Here is an 18,724-nt window from a genome sequence, read left to right as displayed (position 1 = left end):
AACTGTACTCTAGGATTTCATAACTTTACTGTAATATTATTTCTGTGAAAATATCCCAACCAATTTAGCTGAAATTGTTTAGGAAAAAAAGTTCTCTTGAGTTGAAGTCTGGTACAAAGACGTTCAACCGGGAAGTGAAGACAATTTTTGACTATACTTTAATAAAAGGCAAAAATGGGCAAATACTTTTCCAAATTCAAACAGAATAGTACAAATTCACTTCTAAGACACTTTAAAAAGTGTCAATGGTGTTAAAGCTGGTTGAGGCTACTGTGCAAAGTCACTGAGAGCTGACAGGGAGCACCTGTCCTGAGCCTGAAGCCTAAACACAACCTGAAATGCCTTTGGCTCCCTACCTATGGCACCTTTAACTTTCTTGTCCACGTCTTCTCCTGAACAATGAGAGACAGCTTTAACTTCTAAATCAGTGGCAAAAATAAAAATTCTCTACAGGTGAGCCCCGCTTTTTTATTTTTTGAGACAAGATCTGCTCTGTCACCAGGCTGGGGGTGCAGTGGTGTGATCTTGGCACTCAACTGATCCTCTCACCTCAGCCTCTCAAGCAGGGGGACTACAGGTGTGCACTACCATGCCCTGCCCGGCTATTTTTTTTTTTTTTTTTTTTTTTAAGAAACGGTCTTGCTATGTTGTCCAAGCTGGTCTTGAACTTTTGGGCTCAAGTCATCCTCCTTCCTCAGCCTTCCAAAGTGCAGGATTGCTGCAGGAGCCACCACATGGGGACTGTGCAGGGATTGCTGCAGGAATCACCCCATGGGGACTGTGCAGGGACTGCTGCAGGAACCCTCCCATGGGGACTTGTTTTCACTTTTTACTTGGTCACTCCACTGACTGGATCCTGTTTGATGAAAACCAAGACTTTCAGTTTTAATATCTTCATTCAATAGTTTTCATCAACATCTAAAGGCAAAGGTAACAGCACACTGGAGATCATGATACTGTGTTAACACTGCCTTTGCAGTTCTGAAATTCTTTATGATTAAACTTGGTGCTAATTATTGTCATGCTTTCTCAACAGGGTATAAAAGTCATCTAAATAAAGCTGTCCAAAGGTAACCAGTAAACCCGGTGGCTGAGTAGGTCAAGAAAGAATGACTTCATAGAACTGATAATTCCCTCGGTGGCCTTCAGGTCCATACTCTATGAGGCAGGATTTTCACCAGTTTTGTTCACTGCTGTATCCCATGAGAAGAGCGCCTCTTACACTCAATAAATATTTGTTGAACTGATCACACAAGCATCTGTGGTACTCAATGTAAAATAATTCAGGGAAAAATGAAAGAATGAAGAAATGCTTTATTGTTCCTTTGAATATGCGCTTTTCAATGAAACACAGTTACCACCAGGAGCAGCATACCTTAAATTAAGGCAGACCACAGAGCTTTTAAAGCAACTCTTTGAGATGACAGAATAACATGCCACTGAGGAGACCTGGCCGGACACAGGCCCTCAATACTGGGTCCTTCGCTTCAGCAGAGTCACAGAATGGTGTGATTGCTGCCATTTCCTAGTGGGAACTGGACTCAAAGAAGGTAAAGGCACCAATGAAAATATCCCTGGAAAGCTGTCAAAATTTTAAAGTATATGAAGTATTCAAATAACCTAGAAATTCTTCTAAATTCTAAGAAAACAAACCAATTAACACCTTTAGGCCTAAGAAGCATCAACAGATAAAAGTCTGTGTGAATCTAAATTGATTGGAGTATTTGTACACCACTTCCATGACTGAGACAAAGATGATTTAACCAAAAACAGTTTGAGTTCTGCATCTTTAAGGCTCCATGGATTCTGGCCTTTGGGCAGTAGTAGCAGTAGTAATAATAATAATGAAGTACTTAAAGTATGCTAAGGCTGACTAATCCTTAAATCAGACCTATGAGGCAGGTCTGCTTTTCCTGGTGAGAAAGCTGAGAATCAGAGGTGTGAAGTAATCTGTCCAAGGCAAAGAGCTCATCATCAGGGTCTGTTTACCTCAAAAGACCAAATACCTGACTAAGTCACGCTCAGGACGAATGGGGTGGAGCTACCAGCATGGCGGTGAGCGCCACGGTCTCCTGCATTCTAGTTCCAAATCTGGCACCCCTTCCCGTATCCCTCAAGTAAGTCTCACACGTTCCATCTGTGCCATGTGGAGACTAGCACTCCTGGGGGACCCTCAAGAGAGAAAGCAAGTGTAATGTGGGTGCCAGGATTCTGCGTTTATTGGTTTTATAAACTGGAGTTTTGATTAAGAGTTCATTTCTAAAAGCTTCTATGCTTTGGAAGTTTGAAAAACACTGTTCCTTTCTAGCCCTAATATTCGGGGGAGCATGTCTTGCATATAGTACTAATTTTTTAACCTGGTTTCACAAGAGTTGGCATATATTTTTTTCTCTATTATACAATTATTTTTTAAAAGCTAGTATGGAGGCTTATAGATATATCCAAATGTTTCACAGAAGTGAGGATTTATATTATTAATATATTTATATCTTTATATTAACATATTTTTATCAATATATTATTTATTATATAGTATATAATATAAACGTTGTATATTAATATAAATATTTTCTAATATATTATTTATATTATATATTATTAATTTATATAAATCTTCACTTCTGTGGAACACTTGGATATATCTATAATTTATCTGAGAAGTCCCCACCTGGACTTCACAAGGTATATAAGCACTACAATGTTCCTTAATGTGAGAAAACTCAATTATTTTTATAAGGATCTAATTTATAAAGGTGATTCAGATGTTCCTCTTGGCAAATATATATATATACACGCACACACATACACACACACACACACACACACACACACACACATATATATATATATAGGGGATCACCTCTATTTTGAAAAGACCATAGCTGGTTAACCCCTTATGGTCTGGCTTTCTTAACATATTACCTTGTGACATGACAATTTGTCCAAAAACGTTTGTGTAGCTCTTGACTTTTCTACAAGCTTTGTACAGGGACTGCTGACTGAGCAGAGATGGGACCAATGGGAAGTCCCATTGTCCAGAAACAGTTTTCTGCTACAGGGCTCGATGGGCTACATACTTTTCTATTAGGTATGCTCTGTTGGTCCAACTACAAAGTTCTGGCAATGTTCCCACGTACTGATTCTTTGCCTTTCCACCACAGCTTTCAATCTGGCATTGAACTAAGTGACTACTTACTTTTTCTAGGCTTCGACAAAACAAATTTTACATGCTATTGTCATTGTTAATTTCTTAAAAGCAAAAGAAGCTTAGTAAGCATCTATTATTTGCTATACTAATCATAAAATGATCTTTTCATAGTAAAATAAAAGCAAATGATATGGTTATTTTACTAGACAAAGTCACTAATATATGCAGAGTGCACCTTTGTTGAGTTTCTAAACACATTTCAAGAATCACATGATTTCCCCTTCTCCAAAAACTCATTTCAAAATTTGCCTAATGCTCCTTTACTGGTCCCTAAAAAAAAAACTACAGACACCTTTTAATGACATGTATTTGTCTACATTCTTGAGCATGGGAATAGCTACTATGTCAGCATGTCTGTGTCATTAAGGCCACTAACTTCTTCACAGTATCTGGTTTTCTTCAAAAATTTGCTGAGGAATTTTAGCTCAGAGAATTGAACTGCATGCAATGAATCTATATGCTAAAGGGTCTCTGGCTAAAGGTCATTCTTGCATATAGTGATGATGACCCATAAAGATTCCATAAGCACTAAAGAGCATTATTGTGGTTTACTGCGGATAACTGAAGTCACTTAAATACTTCAGCTGAAATGTTAATGACTTTAAAAGAATATCAATCTCTCAATGAAAGCACCACAACGGTTCTCTTTTTCTCTCCTACTAACATTAACTCAAAGGAAATTAAAGCTAAAAAAATATTGCTGGCTGGGCATGGTGGCTCACATCTGTAATCCCAGCACTTTGGGAGGCCGAGGCAGGCAGATCACAAGGTCAGGAGTTCGAGACCAGCCTGGCCAACAAGGTGAAACCCCATCACTACTACAAAAATACAAAAATTAGCCAGGCATGGTGGCGGGTGCCTGTAATCCCAGCAACTCAGGAGGATAAGGCAGGAGAATCACTTGAAACCGGGAGGCTGAGGTTGCAGTGAGCTGAGATGGCGCCACTGCATTCCAGCCTGACCAAAAGAGTGAAACTCTGTCTAAAAAAAAACAACCTATTGCCTGCCAAACTGCATGTTTTAAGTTAAAAATTACAGATAAACTTAGGATGCAGTATTTCACCATGTTAACTCTAACTCCTATGCCACATTTCAGCACAGCTATAGGCTAAACTGACCATATTACATGGGTGTAGCATAGTCTATAAATAAAACAACCGAAGTTAAAATACAAACTGGGTTCTTTTTTTCTGAGATAGAGTCTTGCTCTGTCGCCCGGGCTCTAAATGAAGATTTTAAAGCTCATCACAAACTTATTTCTTATTAAGTACGAAGTCTTATATAGTAGGGTTTTTTTTGAGACCAAGTCTCGCTCTTGCCGCCCAGGCTGGAGTGCAGCAGTGCAATCTCAGCTCACTACAACCTCTACCTCCCAGGTTCAAGCGGTTCTCCTGCCTCGGCTTCCCAAGCAGCTGGGATTATAGGTGCCCACCACCACGCCTGGCTAATTTTCGTATTTTTTTTAGTAGAGACGGGGTTTCACCACGTTGGCCAGGCTGGTCTCGAACTCCTGACCTCAAGTGATCCGCCCACCTCAGCCTCCCAAAGTGCTGGGATTACAGGCGTGAACCACTGCGCCCAGCCACATACAGTAATTTATGAAGTAATTCCCTCTACAAGGTTTGTTTGTTGGTTTGTTTCGTTTTGTTTTGTTTTAAAGAAACCTACCTTAAGGTGTTGGCAAAAAATAAATAAACAAATAATTTCTTTTACATGCTGAATGATCTGTTTATCTGGAAAATTTATTTTAATATATAGGTAAAGAAAAGTATTATAGTACTGCACTAAAACTCAGACTAAGACTTAACTAAATGTAGACACCAAGATTGAGTTACTAAAGATGCATTTTTGGTCTAGATCATCCAGCTCATGTGTCTTTTTGTAGTCTCAAGGCTAACACTGGATACTTTTCTAAAATATTCCACATGTGTAATACTAACTACAGGCTTAACAGAAATAGTCAAAGGCAAAGCTAGAGTTCACAATAAGGAGCAAATACTACCATCTGAACACCCCTGATGGCTGCTAGAAAAAGCCCTTCCTTATTGGAGAATCAAAAAAAAACCCATCCCATGTATTGAAAAAGGGGAAAAGTAGGAGGAAATGAGTGAAGTTAAACATCCGCTTTTTAATAAATTCATGAACCATAATTATTAGCATTCCGCTACTCTATACTAGCTGCTCATCACACCACAAATGCAGAGTTAGTGAGCTGCTATCATCACAATTAAGACAGTCATTACTAAGGCAGAAGCAACGAGATGCCAGCGATCCACACCACAGGACTACTCCATTACCCTCGAGGAGTCTGTGGGTGAAGAAAGCCCCTCAGCAGCATCCTCCTTGATAACTTCCTAACAACACAAAACAGGAGAGTGTGGGTGAAAAGGGGAAGGGGGGAGCCAAACTGTGAAGACAAATGAACATGATGGTAAAATAATACATGACACTGAAACTCAACAGTTCATGCGAACAGATCTTCCCTGCACAACACTTTACAAAATAAACAGCAGTGTTAGTGCTGTCGCTTTTTGCCTTCTGATTTATAAAAATATATTAACAGAGAGTTTCTTTTTTTAAATTATTACTTTTATCATCAGGAACCTCTAATATTTTGGGCACAAATGTCTTTTATTAGATTCAATAGCTCATTGGAAGAATTTCCCTTATCTTGTTTGATTCCTGTCATTTGATTGAAATGTTCTTCCTTCAATACATCCTCTATTTTTTATATCATGGTGCTAATATATATATATATGCTATAAAGGTACTGTATACACATGTTCTTTACGAAGATATTAGAAATTACCAAATGTAAAGGCTTAGTTTTAAAAGTTTTGGTAGTAAACACTATATTTACAAGACAGAAATTTCTGGTTATAAACAAGTCAACACTTATTCACTGAGACTGCTAGTCGTTTTCCTTCCATAGATATTTACCAGAAATGAAAACAAATACATTTTATGTTAGTAATAGGCTATGTTTCTTAAAACTATGTATAAAATAACTTGCACTCTTTTACTATGTAAAGGAAATAAGCAAACCTTGATGCTATCTATGTTTATTATTAAATTAATATTTTCGTTACCCTTTTATATACTTACTAGGCCATTGTTCTGATCTCTGGGCAAACTCGTTTTTACTGATGGACGTGAGATGAGATGTTGGGAGCCGCCAGGGTAATACCTTGGCGTGTAAAGGTATGGGGCAAAGAATGGCTAGGGAAAAACACGTAACAAAAAAGGGGTAAACAATTACAGAAATGAAAGTGTAACGAGATTTTTCAAATGAAACCAATAACACACAACTCCAAAATTTTAATGCAAATGACAAAATGACAAAACAAAAGAAAAAAAAAGCCTCACTCATATTCCATAAGATACTAAACTCAAACTTAAGACATATTACTTACATTTTTATATTGGTCATTTCATGTAAGCTTTTTTTAGAAAAATGAGCAACTAAAGTTTTGCACTTTACAGTTTGACACGAGTTTCTCTCTATATTTAATATGTTTACAAGCTTACCATCTGTCAGGTTCTAAGTGATTTAACCAATATTAACTCATAATCTTTTTAAAAGAAGCAGACTGGAATCTTAATACTATTCCTTACCAATAAAAGAGATTAGCCTAAATAAGACCAAAAAAAGTCTGGAATATATGAGAACACTCTGGCACAAATTCCAAGAATAATGTTATTACAAGTTCCTGGAGTTCACCTCTAGTTTACACCCTGGAGTTTATATCCTAAATAAGCAAGCACATTAAAAAAAAAAAAAAAAAATAGGTGGAGAATCCACTGTTTGTGTGAGATTTATAGCAATGGCATGCATTTGTAACCAGTTTCATATAAACAGAAGATACCAAATTATATGGGCTGAACATAAAGACTGAAGTTCATGAAGTTTTGTTACACTGACGTGAAACCTTGCCCACCCTTTTCACTCCTGCCAGCTTAGAAGAATTATTCTGCTTTTAACTTTAAGACTAAAAAATCTCAAATAACTACAGCGAAAAGTAGCTAGATTTAAAAACAAAAGAAAACTGTAAATGTTTTTAAAAATGATGAAATACTATTAAAGATGATTACATTATTGTTATTCATGAAATTAGTGAACATAGTATCTCAGGCCAGATGGTAAGGTAATCTTTAGTTTTTTAAAATAAGCTTCTCGGTTTCAAATTTTCAGTGGGCATCAACAGAGCTATTTTATGTAAACTTACACAGCAGATTTTAAGAATGGTAAATAAAAACCTGCATTTCACACTATCTACCACACAGTTAAATTTTAAAAGATGGAATACATGATAAAATGCTATTATTCCACCTTTGTCTCCTTGTCCAAATAGAAAAACGGAATAACATTTCTAGGGCCTCTTTAAACAGTACCTAATTACTTATATGGGCAACATTTTTCAAAAACTGAAAGTTTAAATTCTAGAATCCTTTCTTTGTCATATTTATTCTACATTCTCTTTCTTCCCAGCTCATATGAAATGCATTTACGCAGGCAGTTTAGGCACTAGGCTTCTATGACTAACTAGGTCCTATGTTTTCTCGAATTAGACTAAAAAGGGAGACAGCAAAAATAAGAAATTGCAATGCATCTTAAGAGAACAGTTCCAAAAAGTGTAACCCCAAGTTCATGCTCCATTTTCCTACAGGAAATGTTAGTGTTTGAGGTCATTAAAGTGAGAATATAGCCTACTAAACTTGACAGGGCCTGAATACCACTGATAATTAGTTGCATTTCATTTTTTCATCTAGGAAATTATCTTATTTATATTAAGTAAAAAAGTATAGATGACTGAAGATAACATAAGACTCTAAAAATAGGCTAGAGTGCTACTATTTGGAAAAACATCTGAGTTTCATAGCAGTACTTTCCTATTATTATCTCACATTTAAAAGACAAAAGCATATTAAGTATAGGTTTACTAAACTACTGGAAGAATCTAAGTTTATCATTGTTTTAAATGCCAATATAAGCTATTATACAAGATATAACAAATAGAATATTTGTTATATATGTTTATAAACAAAGAAACAGATTCCTTTGAAGCATAGGACAGTCACTGTTGACCCTATGGAGTCCATTTACTTATCAAGAAACTAAATAAAAGAAAAAATATCTAATATTCAGACTCTCTTGAGATCTAGAACACATTAAAATTCTAAATTATTTTGATTTCCAAAAACTCCTATATTTTACATTCAAACTTTACATTTTTCCTATGTTAAAGCCAAAGCACAGTTTTAAAACAGTAACAGAACCTACCAGCAGAAAACTGAGGTGTCCCTGGAACAAATTCTTAAAAATAAAGCTGCCTCCAACTTCCTTACCCTGTTGTAGAAGGGATGCTGAGGGCCTGTCATGCCACTGTAATAGCTGCTGTGAGGCTGTGGTGACACCACTCCACCTGCGAAGGGCCCATTGAAGGACGTGGAAGAGCACACAGATGGGGGCTGGCTGTATGCTGATGGTGCCCTAGGAGGACCCTCATGTAGAGGGAGCGGTGGGTACGCCAGTCCTCCGATACTGATCTGCTCTCTGGCAGCGCGAACATCTGAAAGATTCAATCAGACCCCACAAGGCAAGAGAAAATAGGACATTAGGAATTAGTCCAATTATCACATTCTTCTTTAGTTACCAGGCAGAAACACGACTTTATCACTCTTGCCAGCGATTCCAACTAGATTAAAAAAGAAGACAGAAAATCTTGAAAACTCACAGGCCTTTCAGTGAGAACTGCCCAGCTACTTTGCATAAAAAGCTTTTTCACCATTCGAAGTCACCAATATCTGGATTCTTCTCTTCAGTTATTAGAACTACTGACTCATCTCTAACTCTTAAAGGATTTAAGATATTCTAACAATTCTTTTGATTCATAATGTTATCAACTATTAATAACTCATATTGGGTATTAACACATACAATGTCAGCAAAGACTGTGGGTTTGCAAATTATGAGACTGATCCACCTCTGAACAACAATAACAAATTCCACAGCCATGTAATATCCTTTGACATCAGCCTTGTAACAGGTACCTAGAAAACAGAATACAGAAGTAGTTTAAGGTGATCTCTTCACAGTTCCTGGAAAACTCAAAGGCAGGTCAGCAGAGCCATGTCATACAAAAGACTGTTTCAATGAAGGTTTTATGTGTGTGCATGTGCATAGAGTGGTACCTCCAGAACTTCATTTATTTCAAAGCCTTAATGTCACTACCCTGAAGCTCTAGTCCCCAGATTTAAGTTAATATCTGAAAAGTAATATAAAGATTTTCTTACTTCTCTGGATAGAGATCCCTATTAAGAACCGAAGACTGGTGACAGGCAAATTACAAAGGATGGACATCATGAAGTCATGACTGTATGTTAAAAGAAATCCAATTCCAAGGTTCCAAAGTAAGGACTTGGGCAGGGGCGCGACGGGTGGGGACAGGGATCATAATAAAGTGAGTTCCACAAATACTAACAGGATTTTCTTTACATTCTCAAAAGGATACCAAGACTCCTAATCTTTAATTTCATTAATTTTTCTGTGTAGTGCTTAGTTTAATACCTCTTGGTTTTTCATAGAGCAGGAGAAATGTATACAAATAAGTTAGAAACATGAAAAATTCTTAGGACTTCAGATGAAAAATGAAATTTACTACTAATACCCACCTGCAATAATTTCCCGTAGTTTGGGATCTAGGTTTACAGTGCATGGCAAAAAGACTTTTACATCTCGAGCCACAAGAACTGGGGTCCTTGAAGATAAAAACACCTCAAAATTTCTTATATCTCCATCAATTTCAAGCAGTGGCTCAACATCCTTAGTTGTTGGAATATTCTTTGATATTCTTCAAATAAGAAATCAATGAAAAAGGTTATCAATGTCACTATTAGAAAGGCAAATTCTGCATGTCACCTGAAGTTACTTATACAACAAATACACATCTTGGTCTGATTGATTTGGTCTAATTACACATCGGCTCACTGCAATCTCTGCCTCCAGGTTCAAGGGATTCTCCTGCCTCCGCCTTCCGAGTAGCTGGGATTACAGGTGTGCACTACCATACCCGGCTAATTTTTGTATTATTATTATTATTATTTTTTTTTTTTTTTTTTGAGACGGAGTCTCGCTCTGTCGCCCAGGCTGGAGTGCAGTGGCCGGATCTCAATTCACTGCAAGCTCCGCCTCCTGGGTTTATGCCATTCTCCTGCCTCAGCCTCCCGAGTAGCTGGGACTACAGGTGCCCACCACCTCGCCCGGCTAGTTTTTGTATTTTTTAGTAGAGACGGGGTTTCTACCATGTTAGCCAGGATGGTCTCGATCTCCTGACCTAAGGTGATCCACCCACCTCAATCTCCCAAAGTGCTGGGATTACAGGTGTGAGCCACCACGCCCAGCCAAAAATCTATTTTTAATTTTTAGGGTTTATTTAATTTTTTTTTATTTTTGAGACAGAATCTTGTTCTGCCGCCCAGGCTGGAGTGCAGTGGCACAATCTTGGCTCATTGCAACCTCTGCCTCCCTGGCTCAAGTGATCCTCCCACCTCAGCCTCCGGAGTAGCTAAAACTACAGGCTCATGCTACCAAGCCTGGCTAATTTTTATGTTTTTCTATACAGACAAGATTTCTCCATGTTGCCCAGGAGGCTCTTGAACTCCTGGGCTCAAACAATCCATTCACCTCACCTTCCCTATTGGGATTACAGGCATGAGCCACCTCACCCAGTCTAAAATTTTTTTTTAATAAAAGAGAAAGAAACTCAAAAAAGTAGTATTTTACAAAAAAAGGTAACAATGTGTACGGCCAGATTCTACTGCCTTTGGCCATGGCAGGACATGGGTGGGGAAACAGGAAGGAGAGCCAGCCGCGCATGCACAGGCATGTCATATGCTCCAGGTCAACTAAGCTGGCTACGGTCACCGCTCAGTGAAGATTCACTGAGTTATCGCTTTACAGATGACGACAGTGGCCTCAGACAGATTAAACAGACTGCCCAAAGTCACACAACTAGGAAAGAGAATCTGGTTCTGAAACCCATGCTTTTTAAATAGAATACCACAGTTTTTCCTTTGCAAAGAAAACAAGAAATGAAGAACTTATAAATAAATTACACAAATTAAAAAAAAAGTTAGTATAAGTTTTTCCTTTTTTAAAAAGGGTTTTGTTTCCTATTGTAAAAGTAATATATGCTTACTATATAGGTATATACACAAGACGGAAAAACAGACAGGAAAAACATATACTTTTGCCAGTCAGACACAATACCTGCTAATATAATATATCACTTAGTCTTATTATGCGGAATGTTTTGTATAACTGAGTTCAAGTGATATGTAAACAATTCTGTATCATGCAGAGACTCTTGAATGTAAAAATAAGTAATATTCATTTAAAAACATTTATTAAACACTACTGTATGAAACCGTAGTTTTTGTAGGTCGAAAATGGTCAAATGTTGACAATTCCTGATCTAAGGCAGTAAGCAAGAACGAATCACTGAGGGATAAAGAGAAGAAAAAGAAAGAGAATTTAAAAGACAAGGGGTACATGAGAAAACTAGAAACAACCCAAATGTCCACTTACAGATGGAAGGATAAATAAATGGTGGTATATCCACACAGTGGACTACTACTCAGCACTAATAAAAAAAATGAACTACTGATACAAAGAACATGGATGAATCTCTCAATAAATTAATCCAGCCAATAAAGAGTGCACAGCAGTATGTTTTCATTTCTATGAAACTAGAAAATGCAAACCAATCTAAAGTATCAATGCAGACCAGGGTTTGCTGTGAAGTTAGGAATGTGAGGCAGGAGGGAGGCAAGGGAGGGTAAGGAACAGGTGGAAAATTTTGGAACTGATGGAAACATTCACTCTCTTGATTGTGGTGGTGACTTTGTGGGTATACACATTTATCAAACTCCTGAGATTGGTCAATTTAAATATGGCAGTTTATTTTATGTCAATTATACCTCAAAAAGTTCTTTAAAAATCACTGAATATATCTTTCCAATTAAACAAGAATATTACCCGTTAGATTATACTAAGTGAGCACAGTTGCAGAGGAGCAGTAAGATTTTCATGCTCTTCAAAAAGTGAAATGGGAACCTTATTCTAATGTTAGTAACAGTTATAGCATTTCTTTGGGACTAGCACTTTACTGCTCAGACCCAATACTTGGCTAGTAGCCAAATATTAAAAGTCATCTAAGGGAAAAATCCAGAGAACACAATTAGCAAACAAGAAGAGAATAGGATGCTGGTGAGAAAATAAGGGTAGCAATTTTATCTTAATTAATTTCAGAAAGTTCCTTTTACAGACACAGACACATGCACAAGACAGAAAAGCCCTGTGAGATGGGGTTACTTTTAATACATTAAAATCGTGTTCAAACTGATTATTAAATACATTTAAAATGAAATGGAAAACCTGGAGAATGGTTGCAAGTGGCGATAAAATCAGAGCTTAAACAGTTAAATAGGTAGTTCATCTATTTCAGGAGTTGAACACAAAATACTAAAAAGAGAATCTAGAAAGATTTAGATAAAAACACACAGCTGACAAGTCACATGAAACAAATTAACTGCATTTTAATGCCAGCTCTGCTTCTGCCTGAATGCAACAGTGTTCTCAGTATGATGAACAATGCTGCTGTTCACAAGCCAACAGGCTACTGCTGGCTTCCAGATTGAAGTCTCTATTCTAACCTTCTGAGCTCAATACATTAAACTCTTCTGCTGAAAGAGATATTTATGTAAATGATAATCTTTTGGCAGTGGGCCATCAAAATCATATGTGCTTTTATTTTTCAGATATTTTTCCAAAGGTTAGCATTTAAAGAATTTAAGTAACTTCACTTTTCAATTAAGAGTGAATTTAAATTTCCAGTATTATGAATCATGTGAATTAAAGTTGCCAGCAGTTAAATGGCCCAAAGAAAGCGTTATAAAACCTCAGGCACCAATGAGCTCCTAGTAAGTCTAAATGCAATTTCCTTCTATGCTACCAATCTAGCAATACTTGTTAATGCCAACATCAATGTAAGTTAAAAGCATTTTGATTATAAATGACAGTGGTTTATACAAAGTCCATATTAATTCCTTGGCAGAAATTGCACAAACTATTCATATCACTTCCATTCAAAATGAGGTTTTAAATTACATAAAAGACTTCTATTTTAAATCAAAATATAAACAGATTCTTAGAGCAGAATTTATGAAGAAGGTATTATTTATCACATTTTATCTAAAAGTAGCTGCCTAATAATGTCATTATTTAGTAGGGCATTAAAAAATAAGACACATTTTCTTTAAAAATTTAAACACAGAAAACTCTTAAATGCCTTAGAATTTTATTACCTTGAAACAAATTTAACTTCTAATAGTCTCTCAAATACTTTCTACCAGTGAATGCCCATTTATTAAGTACTATCCATGTACAGAACACTTTGGAGATTCTGGGAGACAGACAGAACACACAGACAGAAAACAGCCACTTGGCATTGCAGCCAAAAAGTCAGAAACAAAGATAAAATGGAGTCCATTTATACGCCCACTGCCATCTGTGAAAAGGCAAAAACCCGGGCTGGGCGCGGTGGCTCACGCCTGTAATCCCAGTACTCTGGGAGGCCGAGGCGGGTGGATCACGAGGTCAGGAGATCCAGACTACCCTGGCTAGCACGGTGAAACCCGTCTCTAATAAAAATACCAAAAATTAGCCAAGCATGAGGTATCTTGCAATTGCATATGAATTTAAGGATCAGTTTTCTGTTTCTGCAAAAAAAGGCCACTGGAATTTTGATGGGTATAATATTAAATCTGTAGATCACTTCAGGTAGTATGTTTAGTCTTCCTACCCACGAGCACAAGATGTCTTCCCACTTATTTAGATCTTTCATTTCTTTTGGCAATTTTTTTTAGTTGTCAGTGTACAAGGCTTTAACTTTCTTGGTTAAAGTTATTCTGAGGTATTTTATTCTTTTAGATGCTACTGTAAAATGAACTGCCTCCTTAATTTCCTTTCAGATTGTTCACTGAAGGTGTACAGAAACACAACTGATCTTTGTGTGTTGATCTGTACCTGCTGATTAATTAGCTCTAACAGCTTTCTTGTGGGCTCTTTGGGATTTTTCTATATATAGAATCATCATCCAATTTGGATTCTTTCATTTATTTTGCTTGTCCAATTGCAATGGCTAAAGCTTCTAGTGCAAAGTTGAATAGCTGTGGTGAAAGTGGGTATTTTCGTTAGCTCAGGCTGCTGTAGCAGAATACCATAGGCTGGGTGGCTTAAACAGCAGACATTTATTTCTTGAAGTTACAGAGGCTGGAAGTCAGAGATCAAAATGCCAGATGGTAAGGTTCTGGTAAGGGCCTTCTTTTTGGTTTGCAGATGATCCTCTTCCTATGTCCTGACATCAAGGACACTACAGAGAGAGAAAAGCTCTCTAGTTTCTTCTTAGAAGGGTACTAATCCCATACGAGGATTCCACCCTCATGACCTTATCTAAACCTAATTATCTCCCAAAGGTACCAACTCTAAATAATGTCATATTGGGGGTTTGGGCTTCAACATAAAAAATTTTGGCAGGACACAAGCATTTGTTCATAGCAGCAGGCATCCTTGTCCTGTTCTTGTAACTTAGGAGGGATAATTTCAGTCTTTCACCATTGAGTACAATGTTAGCTGCAGAAAAGAGTAAAGTTAACCACTAAAATAATGATCTCAACATCAGGCCTACATCCAAAAGCTTTTAAACCAAACAGCTTAATATAAAGTAGTCAATTACGAAAATGAAGACTATGCTACCCACACTATTTCCTAGCCTATTCTATTTACTGCAATCTTTGGAAATTCACTTTATGAAAAAAAAAGTTAAGATATTTACTAGTGTTATACAAACAAAATGCAACCATTGGTTCAAAAAATAGGGTTTGTTTTTCCCCAATAAAATGCATACTTTAATAGGACTATTTGAATAAAAATCCCATACAGATGGAAAGTGTACTTAACATTAAGAAAGCAGGGCAGCAACATGTCCCACAACATAGAACACTCATTTGGCTCAATCAAGATGAATTACCCTTTCAACCAAATATCTTTTTTTAATATTTATTTATTACAAATGTCACAGTCAGTTCAGTAAATGCCAACAGTCATACAGCTTTAACCTTTAGTCATGAGAAGTACACTTGACTGTTTCCAAAGGGATATGTGAGGCCATCTTCATTTCAGAGGAGCAGAAGTGACTACTGTTGTTTGCTCTTTAATGTTTCAACTAATCACTCCATTGTCTCACGAAGGCCAGTGCCTCTGATTGCTGAAGTTCTGAATATTTGCCTTTTCAGTCCTTTGAGGCAGATAATCCAAGTGAATGTGCATCTCTGAGGGAGTCATGGCCTGTTCCATGTCCTGCTTATTTGCAAATGCCCCTAAAATGGCTTTTCTCAGCTCTCCATCAACATGGCAACTAACTCTGACTTGGAAATGCCAATTCGGTCTTGGTCACAACTCTCTGCTCCACAGCATCTGTGTTTGAATAATAATATCTTCAGTATGGCTCTGTCCTCCTAAATCCCAGACTTGGAATTCTATATGTTTTCTTAGTTGGTTTTGTTTTTGTTTTAAGACGGAGTTTCGCTCTTGTTGCCCAGGCTGGAGTGCAGTGGTGCAATCTCTCAGCTCACTGCAACCTCTGCCTCCTGGGTTCAAGCAATTCTCCTGCCGCAGCCTCCCGAGTAGCTGGCAGTGCAGGCATCGGCCACCACGCCTGGCTAATTTTTGTATTTTTAGTAGAGACGAGGTTTCACCATGCTGGCCAGGCTGGTCTCGAACTCCTGACCTCAGGTGATCTGCCTGCCTTGGCCTCCTAAAGTGCTGGGATTACAGGTGTTAGCCACTGTGCCCAGCCGTGCATGGTTTTTATAAGTTACCATCTCAACATTAAATCTGATGATAGAAATGTTAGTAATGACTTTTCCAACCTGTAATCTGCATAAAATTGTGGTTTTTTCCTGTGTAATCCCCAAATTAAAATCCTCACTTCCCAGGTTCCAGACAGACTGGAAAAAAAGTACTTGAGAAAAACCTACCGTGATTAAGCCCTGTTCACCCTCACCAATCCTCAGGAACGGGTCCTAGCCTCAGCAGCAACTCCAACTCGCGGCACCTCTGCTCACTTTGGCCTCTGGCTCTGCCTCTGAGCCTGGACTTCCACACTGGATCTGTCAGTTTGTTGATATGTTCAAGGAAAATACTTGTGGTTTCATTGCTTTTCTCTACTGTTATTCTATTCTTGATTTTATTTCTCTCTACTCGAACCTTGATTATTTCCTTCCTTCCGCTAGCTTGCGGTTTAATTTGCTCTTCTTTTTCCAGTTCCTCAAGGTATAAAGTTAGGCTATTAATTTAATATCTTTCTCTTTTTTTAATGTAGGCATTTACAGCCATAAATTTCCCTCTGAGCACTGCCTTTGCTGCATCTGTAAGTTTTCATCATTCCTAGTATTTTTGTAAAAGTATTTTCATCGCTATTCCATGAGTCACCTTTCCTACCATGTTGGAAAGAACACTAGCTTAGGGGGTCAGAAAGTAGACACTTTGTCTGCCACAGCGGAAGTAATAAAAGTACCAAGAGCTGAAGCTGTCCACATGCAGAAGACTGCATTAAATACACGATAGCTCTCTGCGGAGAAAAGAACTCGCTGGAAGAGAAAAGAGGCATCTGTGCTCCTGTGGTGGTCACAGAATATTCTCAAGACAATAATGCGAACAGTGCCAGGTGTTCTCACTGACACTCATTTTTCAGGCATCCTATTGAGTAACTACACTAGGAAACAATGAAGAGCTTATATACTCTGCAGGCCGAATAGATCATCATGGCATGGCTTCTTCAAGTGTGTTTGTCTGTTTATTTCTGGTTTAAAAGAAGGCATTTTCAAGTATCTAATGTGTCTGACTTACGTGTTTAAGGACAGTGTGATTAGGGTTAAATGGTGCAAACCATAAAAGCACTCGTATAAGTTGCCATGGAAAACGTCGGCAGAGCTAAACAAAGTTATTATCTCACTCACCAGAAGAGATTACTCTACATTAAACAAAAAGTATTCCCACTGAGGGTGTATATCTCTAAGATGATCTACTTGGCCAGAACATCAGGGCCCAAGATTACGTTTTTATATGAAGGAAGGAAACTTGTATGCATGTAACTTAAAGGATTAAAAAAACCCTTAAACTCAGTAGAATGTCATCATGTACACAAACTGTCTTTGGCATTAAGGCTGCAATTCTGGCAACTAGATGGATGAAAGAAGAATCAACAACCAGGGAGGGTAAAATATAAAAACTCAAAGGGGTATCTGCCTAGGTTCAAGCACAATACTGGTAAGGCACTGCCTTCGTTCATGTCTACTATGTCAAATGTTCTGAGGAAGGTACGTTTAGGGGCTCTGCATCCCTCTTCTTATATAAACTCTAACAGGGAAACTATAGTTAAAAGTTATGAAGAATTGAGAAGGAAATTTAAAAAGAACTAATTGGCTGAATACCTACTGTCTGCCATTCTCTGAGGCAGTTGCTTTACCTAGTTTACCTAACTTCTCTCTCTGCATCCCATGAGGTATTTATTATTTCCATTTTTAGAATGAGGAAACTAAGGCTCAGAGAGGTAAGCAACGGATGCAGCCCCATCATGGACACAGCAGCACAGCAGGTACCTGCTCCTGACTGCTTCAAAAGCTGCCGACTGCTCACTGCACTAGTTCAAACAGGAGCCACAGACATGGCTCAAAATCCCTCAGGTAATGACTTACACGTTTTTAACTCCTTAAAACTATAATAGAAAAGAATGCTGTTACATATTACATTTTAACACACTGAAGAAGATCAACAAATAAGCTGTGCTGATAAGTCATTCTGGATTTTTCTTTTAGTTTCAGTTTTTTGCAGACTTGGAAATAAAGCTTCTCCTCCATCTTTATGCACATATTTAATTTCCTTCATCATTTTTTCAGAATCCGGATCAGCACTTTTTTGTTTACAAAATTATGCAAACCAGTACACTACACTACAGACCAGAAGCCTGAGCAAAGTCTGTAAAAATCATTAAAAACTTGCATGACATGACTTTCACCGAGTCAGAGAAGCAGATAACACTTCAAATAATTATAAGAAATGTGAACAACTCCAAGATACCATTGGTGATTCACCTATAAAACAATATTCCCAATTAATCTTTCAAGTTTCTAGAACAGATTAAATGAAAACATCCTGTCATTGCAAAGAACGTTTAAACACTGATAACATTTGTATCTTCTCATGATTTAGGATTTTCTTACTGTTACAGTCCCAAAACTAATCAGAGAAACAAATAGATGTTTAAACCAATTTAGGATTGTAGGAGTCATCCACAATTCTCCAATTTTAATATTCTTCAGAATAGCTCATTTTTCTCACTAACTGAATTTATTAGGAAATGTTATAATTTAAATCAATAAACATATTAATTCTGC

General features: G+C 37.4%; 1 protein-coding gene across 5 annotated transcripts in view; it reads right to left on the bottom strand.

The window, feature by feature from the left end:
* The window catches only part of KIDINS220 (kinase D interacting substrate 220), a 113,490-nt gene that overhangs the window by 12,746 nt on the left and 82,020 nt on the right, over window positions 1-18,724 (bottom strand). For 2 of the 5 annotated variants that reach the window (XM_010379689.2, XM_030920931.1), the window contains 4 exons: window positions 9,881-10,059; window positions 8,555-8,778; window positions 6,314-6,427; window positions 5,506-5,562 (listed from right to left, as the gene is read on the bottom strand). In XM_010379689.2, coding sequence (XP_010377991.2) covers window positions 5,506-5,562; window positions 6,314-6,427; window positions 8,555-8,778; window positions 9,881-10,059 — 574 coding nt within the window. Of the gene's footprint in view, window positions 1-5,505; window positions 5,563-6,313; window positions 6,428-8,554; window positions 8,779-9,880; window positions 10,060-15,157; window positions 15,744-18,724 lie in introns of those variants that run through there. The other 3 variants (XM_030920929.1, XM_030920930.1, XM_030920932.1) reach the window with 2 other exon arrangements.

The sequence above is a fragment of the Rhinopithecus roxellana genome, chromosome 17, assembly GCF_007565055.1.
Source record: "Rhinopithecus roxellana isolate Shanxi Qingling chromosome 17, ASM756505v1, whole genome shotgun sequence".
NCBI classification, from domain to species: Eukaryota; Metazoa; Chordata; class Mammalia; order Primates; family Cercopithecidae; genus Rhinopithecus; species Rhinopithecus roxellana.
Note: the sequence above shows the minus strand (reverse complement) of the source record. Positions and strands in the feature narration are given on the sequence as shown.